Source organism: Rana temporaria, chromosome 3 (genome assembly GCF_905171775.1).
Source record: "Rana temporaria chromosome 3, aRanTem1.1, whole genome shotgun sequence".
Lineage (NCBI taxonomy): Eukaryota > Metazoa > Chordata > Amphibia > Anura > Ranidae > Rana > Rana temporaria.
This window is the reverse complement of record NC_053491.1, coordinates 411205884-411223520: the sequence shown is the minus strand read 5'-3', so window position 1 is coordinate 411223520 and position 17637 is coordinate 411205884. Positions and strand designations below refer to the sequence as shown.

The 17637-nt window shown below is 42.5% G+C and overlaps 1 protein-coding gene across 1 annotated transcript in view; it reads left to right on the top strand.

Moving 5' to 3' along the window:
• The window catches only part of AEBP1 (AE binding protein 1), an 81720-nt gene that overhangs the window by 28113 nt on the left and 35970 nt on the right, over nt 1-17637 (top strand). Inside the window, exons 4-6 of the mRNA XM_040346048.1 lie at nt 3502-3567; nt 10828-10893; nt 14301-14381. Coding sequence (XP_040201982.1) covers nt 3502-3567; nt 10828-10893; nt 14301-14381 — 213 coding nt within the window. The remainder of the gene's footprint in view (nt 1-3501; nt 3568-10827; nt 10894-14300; nt 14382-17637) is intronic.

Genomic DNA, 17637 nt, shown 5'->3' with positions numbered 1-17637 from the left:
ATGGGCAGGCCGGTTGTACACAAGTTGATCTGCCGATTTACTGCAATCCATTTTTTCTCAGCAATACATGTGCCAAGGAAATCTGAAGCTAGTATACTAGTATTACTCCTATTACATGGGCCTAAAACACAGGGCCTGTAATTGCACTTAGTCTCGGATACTTCCCTCTATTGGCTAATCTACATATCTCTATATTTTATAGAATAATGGAATAATGTAAAAATAAGCATTACATGAGACTGTGCTATTTATTCCTGGAGTTCAGTTGAGGTAATTTATCTTAATGGAAATTAACTGTATTTGGTGATTCCTGACCTTCTGAAAATTTGTTGTCCAAATGTTTGGCTGTCATGCTGGTCCTCTGGCTTCAATGCTTTCTGAGGGTCTGTTCACACCAGGTGCGGTAGGACTGTGTTGGGGGGGGGGGGGGGGGGGGCTATTTCAGTCAAAATGCCTTTTATTCAGATGCAGCCGCCATTCCGGTATTTTGATAATTGGCTGGGCTGGCTGTTAAAATACAAGAGTTGCATTGGGAGATTTGCCCATGCGTTTATTAGTGCAATGTAATACCTCTAGGGCAGGGGTGTCCAAACTTTTTTCAAAGAGGGCCAAATTTGATGAAGTGAACATGCGTGAGGGCCGACCATTTTGCCTGACATTCCTTGAACCATTAAAATGAAATGCAAATTACCAAATACGCTGCCCAACAAGAATTCTCTTGCCTTTGTGGCTGTGTGTGGTGAAATAAAATAAAGAACTGTGAAGCAAAATAAGGGTCACTGCCCATGAGTGCAGCCTCACCCATGCCATGAGTGCAGCCTCACCCGTGCCATGAGTGCAGACTGATCCATGCACATCTGCAGCCTCAGAGGGGACAGGGAGGAGGGCGGGACGAGCGCAAACAGATTACATACAGGGGAATCTCCTGTTTGCTCGGCGGCCTCTTTAATATAAAGTCCTGCCTCCTATGACAGAACAGTCGTCCAATGCCAGGCCAGGAGATGGGACTTCCTATTACAAATGCTGCTGAGTATACAGGAGATTCACCTGTATGTAATCTGACAGGACTCGTCCGGCCCCCTCCCTGAACGATAAATATGGTATATCCCCCGGCGGCTCTCAGGGATTCATTGGGGGCCACAAAAGATATATATATCCAAATTACCAGTGGGGCCGCATTAAACTGGAACAAGGGCCGCATTTGGCCCACAGGCCAGACTTTGGACATGCCTGCTCTAGGGCATTTGGGCCCCCAGAAACCTGGCTGAAAAACAGTTAGAAACCAACATGTCCTATTTTGTTGCTAGAATGTGAAAACTGTTGGACGCTCAGTTTCAGCATTACAAGAGTAAAAACCAATGTTTTCCAACAAGGCAGTACTTTTTTTATTTTCTATTCTTTATTTAAGAAGGACGAACATGCGGAAATACAGAAACAATCCCAATGCATAAAAGTATCAATGGGCTCCCCCAAAACATAATCAATGATACAGACATCATAGTTTTTTAAAGAAGGTCCTCTATCTGTAGGGATTAGCACCTATCTACAGAGGATTACGGAGGTTCCTTATCCCGCATGACCAATTTTTTCACGGCAAGCACCGTTTTGTGTATAGAAGAACGAACAAAACTGAACTGACCCCAGGGTCATAACAACCTTAGAAATGTGATAAAAAATATAGCAATAGAAACAGAAAGGAAAAAGAGAGGGAAAGGAGGAGGGGATAGGGTAGAGGGGAGAGAAAAAAAAGGGGGGGGCGGGGAGATATATACCTCCGACCGGTCACACCATCCCTATCTGGGGAGCTTCCAGATTCGTTGCACCACAAGGCAGTACTTTTTCAGTCAGATTTCTGGGGGGCCCAAATAGCCTATGAGTATGACAGTAACATTTTACAAATCTCCACAGTGTTTAATACCTACTGGGGCCCCTTGACTGCATAGGTTATTTTCTGGTAAATGTGAACTTGGCCATTAAGTGGGTGTTTTGGAAGTAGAAGGAGCGAGGCCTGGATTTAATACAGGGAGAACAGACAGGAAATGTCTCATTCCTCAATATTTATGCATCTGAAACACCAAAGCAGATCTCCTGTGCTAAAAGAAGTGGAGCAGAACAATTCAACATTATTTATAGCTTGTGGAGGATGTATGGTGTCCATGTGTGTCCCAAATTCTGCTATATCAGACATGTCAGAACAGTGTTTTTTGTGGACCATATGAGGCCCTCTCACTTCTTTGCAGCCCTTAGCCAGTTGAAGTAGGCCCCGGCTGTTATCCAGTTGATACACACTTCTTACCTCAGCTTAATACTGAATGAAGTTCCTATACAAATTTGCATTCCTATACAAGTCAAACACTGGTCAGAAGGAGGTCTACTGCAGATTAAATGCACTTGTCAATGAACCCTGAGCCTATTCACACTGAAGCGATGCGGGAACCAGAGCGATTACAGCGCCGGTTTCCACATCGCATCTCTCCTGCAGGCAGTTCACACTGGCCTCTGCAAAACGCTGCAGGTGTCAATACAATGTTAATGACACCCCCCAGATCGGTTCACAGATAGCAGTGTGCACTGTGGATTCGGACAGCAATCGGATCGCATGGGTGAGAACACCCATGCAATCCAATTCAGTGTAATTCCAATCCGACTCCAATCTGATTCCAGTGTGAATCCAATGCGAGTTCAGCCATACAACTGTATGGCTGAACTCGCATCACACAGACATTGCATGTAATCGGCACCTGCGGTGCAGCTGCGCATCACATGCAATGTCTGAGATTGCTATAGTGTGAACCTGGGCTTAACGATCTCAGAAGTGTCTCAAACTGATGTCAAAGTGATTAATCAAAGCTCAATTCCCATGGACACAGGCCTTTACCTGACCCTGTCACTGAAGATGTATACTTACCTTTGCAGTGTGTGTGTGTGTGGTCACATTTTGGCCCTCTTGAAGAGCTCCAGACACTGGTGGTATCCAACATGTGTTTCCCGCATGGTGCTATGGCTTGACGTTGACATAAAAAATATAGAACACAAGGTTATATTTTATAAAGCAGTGAAGAGCAATTGCAATGTATAGACTTTTAGTCATTTGACAACTGCATTCTAAAATCTGGTTGATACAGTATATACGGTATGCGTTACTGCACTTTGTGTAACTTGTGAAAATGTGTAACTGGATACTGGTAAAAATTTGAAAAAAAAAAGGGGGAAAGAAAAACAAAAACTGATGCAGTCACCACATCTATGGACTGGTAAGCTGCAATTATATTACACTGTTGGGCTCGTGTTTAGATACACTTTCAGTCAGGTCATTTCAAAAATATTTCATAAACCAAAAAAAGTATGATGTGAAGTTAGCAGAAACCAGCCAATCAGATTTATTATTTTCCAGTTTAAATTGGTTAGAACAAGGACAGTTGGTTTCTTGTTGCGCTTTGATCATTCTAATATTTCTATCAATGGTTAATGTTTAAGCGACATTCATATTTTGTGTTCCAGGAGGATATGTGGAGTCACTTCCAGAACCTGAGGAACCGGACAGAGAGGATCGCAGACCTCGGCCTGGTAAGTGAGTTTTCCTTGATTCATGCAACTATCACCCCACCATGTGACCACTAATGGAGTAGGAGACAGTACAGAGAAAACTAGCCACAAAGGCCCCTCTGTCTGGCTGCCTAATGATTTATCCAGACATGGAAAACATTAGAACGAAAATTAGTATAACATTACTGTGTGTACTGTATAGTTCAGACACATGCTGGATCACTATGAATCAACTTAGTATGCTACAACTTTAATCCAAGAGTCCAAGCTGCCCATAGAAATGAGATCACTGTCAATTTAGCTGATTTGGCTAGGCTGGACAGTTATATTAATATCTATGGCCAGATGTGAGCAGTCACTCCTGCCTAAACTCCTAGAAAAGTAAATCTGCAAATGAGGTTTTCCAAGCTGGTTACTACTTTTCTGCACAAGTTAGGCTGGTGCTTACATTGAATAAAGGCCGATGTTTTTTAATATGAGCATGCATGTTAATGCAAAATTTACTGGAAGAAATGTAATTCAGCATACATAATTCAAACACCATTTAATGTCTATGGTCAGTTTAAAGCAGTGGTTCTTAACCTGGGTTCGACCGAACCCCAGGGGTTCGGTGAGTGAGTCTTGGGGGTTCGGCGGAGGTCACACAGGGCCGCCGGTACAAGGCAGGGGCGGACGGGTGCCCTGGGCAATACCATTTCGTATAGGAGGGGGGGCGCAGCCGCAGGTGAAGCTCTGCCACGGCCGCAGCCACCAGCGTGGCCAGCGGCACTGTACAAATTGTGTGCTGAGTGCACTCCTCATCCAGGACCATCACTTCTCGGCTCCCTTTCCTGTCTGCTGCAGCCTGTTTACTCCCCCTATGAAGGAGTCTCTTGGTCCCTTCCAGCAGCGTGACGTCACTCCAACTCCGACTAGCAAAAAAAAAAAAATATATATATATTGCAGCCTCACTATGCCATCACATGCAGCCTCTGTGCCATCAATTGTCACCACTGTGCCCATCACATGCAGCCACTGTGCCCATCACACGCAGCCACTGTGCCCATCACACGCAGCCACTGTGCCCATCAAACGCAGCCACTGTGCCCATCACACGCAGCCACTGTGCCCATCACACGAAAAATCATATTTTATTTTTGCAATTAAGAAGTGTTCGGTGCATGCGCATATGAAACTGGTGGGGTTCAGTACCTCCAACAAGGTTAAGAACCACTGGTTTAAAGGAAACCTGTGCTAACAGAAACATAGAGATTGCCTCTGTTGACCTCCAATAGAACAAGCTAGTTGCTTGGCTGAAAGTTGGGAACCATCAACAATATGGTTTTATCAATAAAGGCTCTATCCTCCCTTCCCCTTACCCCCACTAAGTGCAGTGCACCTGGTTCTATACTCACCTGTGTCAATAATCCAGTGATCTTCACTGTTTAATCCTACCAGTTACTGCACTTCTGAAAATGTCTGCCTCAGCCTGTGCATGTGCACTATGGCCCCATTCATTCCTATGGGGATCTGTACTCATGGTAGCCTCCAGTGGTTCTGCAGAGCACAGCTGTTCCCATACAAATGAAATGGGGCCAGGGTGCATATGTGTAGGATGAAGAGGCTCCAGTTAGGACATTTACAGAAGGTAAGTAGGGTACGTATTTGAACAGATGGGCTGCACTTAGCAAGGGCCTACATTCCTTCAAGGAATTTGTACCAAAGGTATAGTTGTCTTCAAAAGTATGTATGCATACCGAATGTCAAAACTTATCATATTTTATTAGTGTTGACTATTTGAGTCATAAAATCTAGGTCATTAAAGCGGTTGTATACTGCTGAGAATTTTTTATTTTATTTTCTTCTTCCTGCCAGGTAAAGTCATAATGTAGCACATTATTTGAAACTTACCTTAAAACGAAGCTGTTCCAATGCCGCGATATCCGCACTGCAGCCGCTTCCATTTTCACCCGTCTTGCTTCCAGGTTCGGGGGCTCCGGTTCTGTGATTGGCCAGAGCTGCGATGAATGGCACAGTGGCCATTCCTTCAGAGGACATGTGCCAATGATGTCAATGGCTGCATTTAATGTAAATATCTCCTAAACTATACACGTTTAGAAGTTTACATTACCTATAGGTAAGCCTAAATGTCACACAGAGGAAGTTTACTTCCTCTTTAATATGGAGGTTACCATTGTTGGCTTCCTTATGGAAATGCTAATTGACTCACAACAAGCCTAGAGGCAGTGGCGGCTGGTGCTAAACATTTTTGGGGGGGGTGCAAACCCACCCTCCAAATCCGTACTCACCAGAGGATGCCGTGAGACTTACCTACAAATGGAGCCCTCCAGCGATGCGCTGTCACAGCTCCCCTAAAACCCTCCGAAGTTCATGTTAACACAGTCTTCTTTATGGGTTCTAAATCTTCAGCCTCTTGATTGGCCCGGGACGAGAAGCTGGAAACTGGAAGTGACCCGATGGTGAATATTGATTCACTAAAATTAAAAGTGGTAGGACAACCTAAGCCAATCCAATTAGAGCCTCAGGCTCGAATCACATGCTTATCAAAAATGTACGGACCTAATAGACACCCATTAGTCCGGTGCCCTGCACAGTGCACATCTTTAAATAAATGATAATACGATTAACATTTCTTTTGCTTTAAAATGTTAAAAAAAGTTAGTCACATTATTATTTATTTAAAAATAAATTGTTCTATGATTAGCTTTCTTATTTGGAAAACTTACTTTGGGGGGTGGCGCTCCTTCACCCCTTATGGACCTGTCGCCACTGCCTACAGGCAAGCACTTATTGCTCTAAAGCATGTGAGACAGCATGTCAGTTTGCCCAGAAGGCCCTCCTTGTCCTGGCAAGATAAACCATAGGGTCCTGTGACAAAATCTGCATCACCGGTTACCCTTTCTTCCCCTCACATCGTCCTGGTTACCTCCCAATTCCTGGTCTGCCACACCTCTCTACACCACTCAATATCCCCATATATTTAATTAATAAATACAGTATGTAGCCTCTACTTCCTGGTTGTGACTTACCTGTACTGCTGGAAAACTTTAGTACTGTGGCAAAAAAACATGAGAAAATAGAGGCAAATCTATGCACATGAAAGTGTCAATAACTTTTTATACATGTGTTCCTAACTAATGTTTGGCTCTGTTGTGTTTCTTTTCGTTGGGGCATATTTCTGAAAAATTAAAATTATAATACTGGCAGCTCTTCCGACTTCTTAGTTTTCCTACCTCTCAACTAAAAAGAGAAAGACCAGAGGGCATGCCTCCTCTTGCTGCTGACCGGCAGGGATCTTCCTGATGAGCTAAGCAGTCTTCAAAGCTACTACTGTGCTTGGAGCTTCTCAGTTTTTTCCAACATGACACAGCCCAGCCTTAGACAATCATGTGTGTCTCAAGATTTCCATGGTCAGACTGCACGAGCCAGTAAAGGCTTCATAGATCCAAGCTCACTTAACCTGGGAACTTCTTAACAGCTTACCTCAGACTGCCAAATTTATGGGGGTACACACGTAAATATTCCCACTTTGGAAGAGCACCAGTACACAGATTATCAATTTTTTTGTATAAACTGGCCAAAAATCTTCAATCTTCAAATTTTCTGATAGATTTTGTGATGGACTGTTCAGTTCAATAACAGCTTTCAATTCCTGTGTGCTGTCAATCACATACAAGGCAGACCTGATGGAAAACTAGTCTCCAAGTTTCTCTTTAGGCTCTGCCTACTCATCCGCTGCACCTGTTGGGTGGGCAGAGACTGATGGGCAATCTGAGTCTGGTTCCCCATCAGGTCTGCCTTGCTTGTGATTGACAGCGCAAAGCAGTGGGCGTATTCAAAAGCTGTTATTGGACTGAATTATGACTATGTATCCATCCAAAGCCATGCATTGTCAATCATCCACAGAAGTGGACAAAACGGTTGCAGATCACACAGAACCATGCGGCAAGATTAGTCACAAACTGCCCAAGGCGGAATCACATCTCCCCGGTGCTTAAGGATCTACACTGGCTACCGATAGCAAATCGGGTCGAGTTCAAGGCTCTCTGTCTGGTGTTTCAGGCCTACTGGCAACTAGGCCCGATGTACTTATTGAATATGACACAACACTACTGTCCACCCAGAGAGCTTTGTTCAACTGACGCCCTGTTAGCGATTATTCAACCTAGTCGCTTAGCTTCAAAGGGTGGCCGCCGGCTCCAAACACTGGGGTATTCTATTTGGAACCAGCTCCCTCATCAGCTCCGAGCATCCTGCTCCTTGATGGCTTTCCGTAAAGGCTAGTAAACACTGCTTTTTTCACAAGCCTACAGATAGACACTTGGCCATCCAAGCTCTTAGCAGGACGCTGCCTTAATCCCAGGCTGCGGTCAATGGTCAGGAAGTAGGGATAGGCTCCTTGTGTCCTGCCCCCCCTCCCCTCCCTTCTTTTTATATTTCTGTTTACTTCTTGCTTGTTCCCCTCTTTTACTTAGATGTCCTAGTCTCTTCTTTTTGCTCCTGGAAAATGGATACCCCAAGCTTGTTGGTAAGCGCTTAGACGCGAGTTTCACAACTCGCATTCGGCGCTCTATAAGCATTTATTCCAACCCAATAAATAAAGTGGAGGTGTACAAAATAAAGAGAAAGAGTATTGGGGCTTTGGATGAGGCATGCCATTACAATTGATTATACATAGAATAAATAAAAAAAATAATGTTTATTAGTACCATCATATTAAGCATTCCATTATCTTAAAAAATATGTTGAATAAATAAATAATTGTATAATGTGATCAAACGTCTAACATATCAAATATAATAATACAACAATACAATACAAAATATTCAAAGACATGATTAATACAATGAATGCAAGATGGATAATAACGATCATCAATATACATAAATTCATAGGTTACTCATACATCAATTGTCAAATGTAAAGGCAAACATAATATAATCTGTATTGTTTTTCTTTATGAATTTCTCAGATTGTGTTCCTTGTGCTTTGTATGGAAAATAATAAAGGAATTTATACATACCAATAGAGAACCTCAGGTCACTGAGCTACTTCACTCCTTGTCCTAATTCCACAGCTGTCATAATTTGGAGTCAACCACACAAACTTAATTTAAAAGGCAGATGAAAACATCACGGCCATCTAAGAGGCTTCAAAATTTGTAAAATTTTACATTCACTTAAACTCATCATCCGCCATGGTTTCAATGATAGTAAGTTATTTGTCAGCAGTATATGCATTCTCACTCTCCAAGCATGCATGTTTAAAGAAACATGGTCAATTTATGTCTACTTATCCACTGCCACCTGTTGTCTATTGCCAATTTAACACATTATATACTTTATTAACACTTAACATATGCAGAATTTAAATTGGCCACTAAAGGAAGTTACGTAGTTTAAAAAAGTTTTAAAACATCAAAAGTAATCTTTCACAAATCAAATCTATCACACCCATATTAAAAGCCCCACATAAAAACAGTCTATCTTTGTCTTCCAGTCTGCAGGACACTCATATTAAGCTTTTTCATATTTTCTGAGAGTGACATCACTGTCCCCATGCTAGCTCAGAAGTCAAAGAATGGCAACTTCTCTCTAGAGCTTCTAACATTTAACAACATATTTGTTTAATACTTAAAAAGAGAATCCTCCCAAAAAAGGCCATTACAAAAAGCTATAACATGTCACTTACCTGTTGGTGATCTCATGTCTATGGGAGATCCCCAACCCCTCAAGCCAATCACTGGAGGTATGAGCAACTGGAAAATGATCTCAATGACAATGATGTTTTCAAATGATAAGCCAGCACCAGCCTCCTGCTACCTTCCTTGTACCTTTTGGGGGTTATTTACTAAAGGCAAATCCACGTTGCACTACAAGTGCAAAGTGCACTTGCAACTGCACTAAAAATGTGCACTTGGAAGTGCAGTCGCTGTAAATCTGAGGGGTAGATCTGAAATGAGGGGAAGCTCGGCTGATTTTATTATCCAATCATGTGCAAGCTAAAATGTTGTTTTTTATTTCACTTGCATGTCCCCCTCGGTTCTACAGCGACTGCACGTCCAAGTGCACTTTGCACTTGTAGGGCCAGATTCACAGTGGAGATACGACGGCGTATCTGCTGATACGCCGTCGTATCTCTGTTTCTATCTATGTGACTGATTCATAGAATCAGTTACGCATAGATAGCCAGAAGATCCGACAGGTGTAATTGTTTTACACTGTCGGATCTTAGGATGCAATACCGCGGCCGCCGCTGGGGGGAGTTTGGGTCGTAAACCAGCGTCGGGTATGCAAATTAGGAGTTACGGCGATTCACAACGGATTTTCGCGTTCGCTACGTCGCCGCTAGTCTAGTTTCCCGTCGCAAAGTTAGTCGTCGTTTTAGGTGCCCTAACTTTAGTCAGCAAGCATATTGCTGTCTAAAGTATGGCCGTCGTTCCTGCGTCAAAATTTAAAAATCAACGTCGTTTGCGTAAGCCGTTTGGGAATACAGAATTACGCTACGCGCGTCGCCGTTAGAAAAAATGACGTCACGGCGCGCAATGCACGACGGGAGTTCGGAAACGGGAGCGCGCCTAATTTAAATGGCACACGCCCATTTAAATTGGCCCGCCTTGCGCCGGAGGCCGCCGGCGTAGGTTTTCATTGCAAGTGCTTGGTCAATCATTCACTTGCGATGAAAAATTGCGGCGGTGTAACGTATCTATGATAGGTTACGCCGCCGCTCTTCTATGTGAATCTGGCCCGTAGTTTGCACTTGTAGTGCAACGTGAATTTGCCTAGTAAATAACCCCCTTTAAGTCTTTAAGTCCGCTGAGCCGATGTTACATGTTTATTGTGTGCTCTGTAGAATGACAATGTGTGTTTGCCTTCTTATGTTTCAAATTCATGAAGGAAATGCATACATATGAGGATTGCATATTTATGGTTGAAAACATATGTTTAGCATGTTTTCTCACTTATATGGTGCTGACAATTTTTCCATAGCACTTTGAAGGGACCATCAAACCAATAGATATTAATCTATGTTCTATGTAGAGGCTCACAGGCTATTGCTCCTACCATAGTCAAACAAGACGTGTTTTCACTGTACAGCCAATTTGGCATGCAAACCAGTTATCCTACTATTATGTCCCTAAAACATCGGTGGGAAGTGGAGAACCATGTATTTAACTGTTGAACCTGAAAGCAGTAGGTTGTTATTACCAGAATACACAGTGGGTTCTGTATCCTCCTAAATGACACAATTGATACTGACTGTCAATATTCTCTATTACAGGTGTGGATCAGGAGCCTCCAACTGAAGATTACAATGACCGTCTGGAGAGAGAAGATTATGATGACTGTAGGAAATCATCTGATTTATTATTGTCCTGCTTTTAAACCTTTTCACATTTTACCATTTTGATCTGTACACTAAGGCCCGGATTCACAAGGCACTTACGCCGACGTATCTCCAGATACGCCGCGTAAGTGTAAGGGTGCATTCACACCACGATTTTATCATCCTACTTGTTCTCACGAATTTTCGGTTTTAAATCGTCCAAATCTGTATGGCAAAACTTATCCATTCACTTCCATTCATTAATTTAGGTCCCCAAGTGCATCCGATTTGATCCGCATACGATTTGATACGATTTAAAATTGCATCAAAAAATGTGTTTGACCACGTTTTTTGGTCCTGATTTGAAATTGTATTAAAATCGTGTCCGATTTTGTATTAAAATCGTGTCCGATTTTTTTTATATTGTGGTCAATCTAAATCGTACTAAATCGGATGACTGTCCGATTTTCATACGATTTTGTCAGATACGATTCCATCCGATTTAACGGTCTGTTTATCGGATGTTAAAATCGTGATGTGAACCTAGCCTAAGTATGCGCCGTCGTATCTATGCACCGTGCCCATAAACGCCTAAAAATAGGCTTCATCCGACCGACGTAACTTTCCTACGCCGTCGTATCGTGGGCGCATATTTACGCTGGGCGCATTTGCAGCTCCCATAGATTTTCTATGCACATATGCAAATGAGGGAGATACGCCGATTTACGAACGTAGTTGCGCCCGGCGCATAATATACGTGGTTTCCGTAAGCCGTACGTCCGGCGTAAATTTATTCCCCATATAGGAGGCGCAACTCATGCAAAGGTATGGACCAGGGAACACAAGCCGTCGTATCTTTTGTCGTTTACGTTGTACGTGAATATGACTAGGCGTAGGTTACGTTCACGTCGTAGGCAGTGATTCTACGTATCTTAGGCAGTTGTTTCAACGTGATTCGACTGGGATGCGGCCACGGGACGGCGCATGCGCCGTTCATTTTCAGTACTTCTATGACTCTTGGCCCATCATTTGCATGGGGTCACGCCTCATTAGCATGGCTCACGCCCACTTCCACCTAAGCTGGCTTACGCCGAGAAAACCCAGCGTATCTTTAACAGCGAGTGGGAGCGAGTGGTTTGTGAATCCAGTGCTTGCCTCTGTGCGCTGCGCCGGCGTAGCGTAAAAGAGATACACTACGGCGGCATAAATATGCGCCGATGTATGTGAATCCGGGCCTAACAGGGTAATGCACAATAGGGTGTAAGAACGTTTGGCAAATCAGAAATCAGCAGTTAGCATTAGCTACAACAGGTGAAGTTTGATCGCTTCAACTTTCAGTGACCAAGAGGCTCAGATCTTCTCCCTAATTTGTAATGCAGTCAATCACCAAGGCATAGACATGCAATTTATTTGTTTTTAAACATTTAAATTACATGGTAACATGCTAGCAGGTGTGCGTGATCAGTAGTTAGGTTATATTGGGGGTACAGTATAGATTTATATTATAACCATGTCCATGAATCAGTCTAGCTCGAAGGTGTATTGTGCTATGTAGCAGGCATTACAGAACAGTTTTTGATCATACCCATGGTTCAACTTGTGATGGATGTTGTAGTATACTATGTATAATATGGAGTATATTAGAAATGTATTATAATCATGTGCAATGCTTGGGCTATGATCGGTGGTGGTAGAGAGCTAAGCTTTTATGGAGTGTGATAGAATTATATTATGATGATATATCCAGTTGTCGTATCCAGTGACAAGAAATGTGACTGTACTAAGTATAGAGTGTCAGAGGCAGGTCATGATGGGATGTGTTGTATACAACATCCGTATTAAAAAATGTTGAATTCTATTTTAATTATGTTTCTAATAAGTAGGGTCAATAGGATGTGCAGTTGCATTATGTATGGCAGATATTAGAATTCTGATATGATGATTATCCAGTAGTTTAACTACTTCTAATATGCTGTAGTTATATCCATTGGTAGAAGGTGTGGAAGTACTATGAAAGAAATGTAATAGAATTCTGATATGACCACGTCAGGGGTCAAGTCATGAAGCATGGTGTAGTTTATTATGCCTGTAAAGAATGTATTAGAATTGTAATATGATGATGTATCCATTGGTCATATCCGTTGATGGGAAGTGCGATGTACCATATAGAACTTCACAGAATTGTATTAATATGTCCAGTAGTGAGGTGCAGAGTGTAATAGAACACTAATATGACCACGTCGGAGGTCAAGTCATGAAGGATGATGTAGTGTACTATGCCTGTATAGAGTGTAAAGCCTCGTACATGTGGTACGAGTGTTGGCCAACCAAGTGTCTGATTTTTGTCCAATGGGTGTGTGCCTGGATCTTGTCTTGCATACTAATGGTACACAATTGTCGGCCAACAAACACGAACGTTCTAAGAGATATTTCAGCTCTTGAGCACCACCCTTTGGGTGAGCATTGATTCCGAGCATGCGTGTTTGTACCTTCGACTTTTGTGTGACAGACTTTTGTACTGACCATACGAAAATCAGATAACATACCGAAAATGCAGAAAATTTACTAGCCTGTCATCCAACATTTGTTGGCCGAAAGTTGGACAACAATTGTCAGAAGGAGACTGAGGCCCCGTACACACGATAGAATCCATCCGCTGAAAAATCTCAGCGGATCGGTTTCAGCGGATAGATTCTATGGTGTGTACATTCCAGCGGATATTTATCCGCGGATATTTCCGAATTCCAGCAGATAAAAATTTGTAGACATGTCTACAAATCTATCCGCTGGAATCGGAACCAGCGGATCGATCCGGTGGTCTGTACAGACTCACCGGATCGATCCGTCCGAACCCATCCCTCGCATGCGTCGTAATGATTCGACGCATGCGTGGATATCCTTATATGACAGCGTCGCGCACGTCGCCGCGTCATCATCGCGGCGACGGCGCGACACGTCATCGCGATGGGATTTCGGCGCGGATTTCGATCCGATGGTGAGTACACTCCATCGGATCAAAATCCGTGGAAATCCTCGAGAGGATTTATCCGCGGATAAATCCTCTCGTGTGTACTAGGCCTAACAGATTTTAAGACAACAGTCTGTCAACAGACTATCCCCTGCCAACAATCAGATCGTGTGTACAAGGGTTAAGAGATTTGTATATTGAATGTGTGTCTAGTAGCCAGATCTCAATACTCAATAGGGGGTGCGGTTGTGTAATTGAATTCTATTATGACCACGGTACTGATTAGGTTATGATGGGAAGTATTGTCTATGTATTAGCTTTATAAAGGGTAACAGATCTGTGTTTGTTATATCCATTATTTCAATTCACTTCACTATATTTTGTCACTCTTTTACTTCCATTTGATTCCGTGATTTTTTTTACAATTAATTTCTGTATATGCTATCGTTTTCCTATGCAGATGGCCATAGCAAGAATCCAAAGAAGCCTAAAGTTCCAGAACGTAAACCTGATCGTCCAGTATATGTAAAACCTACACCCAGTGAGTATTGTTCTTTTATGTGTAGCTGTAAACAGCTGTGTAGATCAGAATCCTGCACTATTGCAGTCTAAGGCTACTTTCACACTGAGGTGCTTTGCAGGCGCTATAGCGCTAAAATAGTGCCTGCAAAGCGCCCTGAACAAGCCTCTCCTTCCACTCCACTCCGAGGGCTTTCACACTGTAGCTGTGCCGCTGGCAGGATGGTAAAAAAAAGTCCTGCTAGCTGCATCTTTGAGGTGCTGTAGGAGCATTGTATACACCGCTCCTAAAGCGCCCCTGCCCATTGAAGTCAATAGGCAGCGCCGCCAAAACGCCGGCAAAGCAGCGCTGCAACAGGCGGTTTTAACCCCTTTTCGCCTGCTAGCGGTGGTTAAAAGCACTATCGGCCAAATAGCGCCGCAAAAACTACGGTAAAGCGCCGCTATAAATAGCGGCGCTTTACCGCCGATGCCCCTGCGCTGGCAGTGTGAAAGTAGCCTAAATGCAACATGCTGGGATTTACTCAGTCTCTATAACTGAGGCATACAGAATTGGTATTTTTACTTTTACCAAATCACAGTGATAAGATGCCAAAGCCAAGATTTACCTTCTTAAAGATGCACTGGCACTATTCAAAGTACACTTAGCATTTTCTGAATGAATGCAAAGCTTATTCTGATTGAACGAGGTGGGGAGCAGGGCAGTGGCGTCACAATCTCCACCTTGTCTAATCGGAGAATTTGATTTAAAAATTGACTAAGGTTAATGGATAATTATTTGCCAAATGGAGAAGAATGCAGGTACCGTGGCTGCCTGAATACAATAGCTGGTAGTGGAGATTCCTCCATCCACGCTGTAGAGAAAACTGAGTCAAGTTTGACAGCATTAAGGAAACCCCAGCTAGAACCTAATGCCCCGTACACACCATCACTTTATGTGATGAAAAAAAACGACATTTTCTGTCAAGTAAAAAATGACGTTTTTGAAACTTCAATTTTCAAAGACGAAGTTGCCTACACACCATCGTTTTTCTCACAATGTTCTAGCAAAGCGAGGTTACGTTCCACCACGTTTTTCCATTGAAGCTCGCTTCATAACTAGCTTCTGGGCATGCGCGGATGAAAAAACGTAGTTTTAAACGACGTTTTTGCTACACACGGTCAATTTCTGTGAAGTAAAAGTTGACGTTTTGAAAAACGACACATAAAATTGAAACATGCTTCAATTTTTTTTGGTCGTTTTTTAGAAGACATAAAACGACGTTTTCCCCCACACACGGTCAATTAAAGTGACGTTTTTAAAAACGTCATTTTTTTTCATCACATAAAGTGATGGTGTGTACGCAGCAATATCACTCTCATGTGCTTTTCTTGCCATTTCGGGCCTAATAGTTGAGCTTAAAGCGGAGTTCCGGCCACAATTTCACTTTTTAAATATAAATACCCCTGTAATACACAAGCTTAATGTATTCTAGTAAAGTTAGTCTGTAAACTAAGATCCGTTTTGTTAGGTTGTTACAGCATTTAGACACTTTATAAAATAGAAATTGACTGGGGCCATCTTAAGTGTGGGCATCATAAAGCCAGACTGTATGACTTCCTGGATTTCAGCCTTGCAGATCTCGCACATGCTCAGTGCTGCACAAGCAGTGTCAGATCAGGTTTCAGCACATGTGCTGTCCAAGTCACATGATTCTTTGAGACTGGGGAGTGCACAGACTCCTGGAAAGTTACACCCACTACATTCCCAGGAGTCTGTGCGGTGTAGGTTAGGAAGCATTAAGCACCTAGGTGCAGGAAGTGGGAAGATTAACTATTCTGCCTAGCAACAACACTTTGAAGGCATCTAAAAAAATAAAAAAAATTCGTAAAGGACTAATGACATTTTTTTAAAACTACTGATGTAATGTTATATTTATGGGTGGAACTCCACTTTAATTATTAAGCCAACAAGGTAGAATAAACACTTCAGAGTGGGAGGATCCAGGCAGAGTTTATTTGGTCTCTTTGTCTGGATCAATAAATATTATTGTAAGACTGGTAATGTGGCTTCTTCTCAAGCCATTGCTGACCTCCTTCTAAAAAAGCTAGGCTTAGATACATTGAAACATTGAAGTCATCTCCAAATTTGCATATGTGTTCTGGGTCAGTGACTCAAAGTACTGAAGTTATGTGCAATAGCAGCCTCCATACAAGAAGGTGGACCACTGTCTACCCTCAGAATTCACTTTGAGAACTGCTGATAAAGATTCACACTGAGAAAACGTTTCTTCACTATTCACAAGAACTATGGCAAGACAATTTGATCTCCAATGAGAACAAATCTCAGGCCTCACAATCTAGAGTGTTAAAGTTTACCCATTTTATATGAGAGCATCTGTCTACCCAAAAGTGGAATTTTATGTTTAGGTGGAATGATGGGTGGATGGGTCAGTCACTGACTTCCAATATGTGTTGAATACTCAAGCAGCAAGATGTCACTGACATACTTCCTATCTGTTTCTGTCCACTGGGAAGTTTTGGATGCGATGCTTTGCGTCACGGTATGGCAAGACTTATACACGCTGTCATGTTTGGTGAGCAGTACTGCCTTGTGAATGTGACCCATTCAAGTGAACGGGGCTGTGCTGCAACCACCCTTCAATGCACGCAGTGGTGGCTCGGTGTTGTGGGCTTTCAGGGGTTAAAACAAGTGGTAAAGAGGTGACATAATGCCTTCCAACCACCTGTCAAATACCCTCTGAAACAGAGATTGATTGCAGATTGGTCTCCAGAGGACAAAGCTCATGTAAAGGAGTCAGGTTGACAGATGTAGCATAGTAAATGTCTGTACAGAAGCTACACTTAGTAAAATGGGCCCAAAAATATGAATTGCTAAAATTAGCATTCCCTCCTCAGTAGAACAGTATGACCTGGCTGAGGAGAAGTTAAGGGAATTTCCACCCCACAATAGAGAGATACAGCCAAGAAAAATATAACTGAGATGTTGGCTGCTTCTTCTCATTACGATGGAGTTTATAAAGATTATTAAATGTCTTTACAGAATGTTACAGTATTTTGAGTAACATTTGAAAAATTTGTTTACAAGGGTGTTAGCCGGACAGCTGTCACTCCCATTCACACATGTTACTTTTTATTCCATTTCCACTTGCCAAAATAAACCCCTTAACTCATAAATTAGAAAGATTTTCCACTCCTCAAAGCATATCTAAGGCTGGGCTTTCTATGGGTGCAAAATTCAAAACATATTCAACAAGAATGCTACAACCATAGAAGAC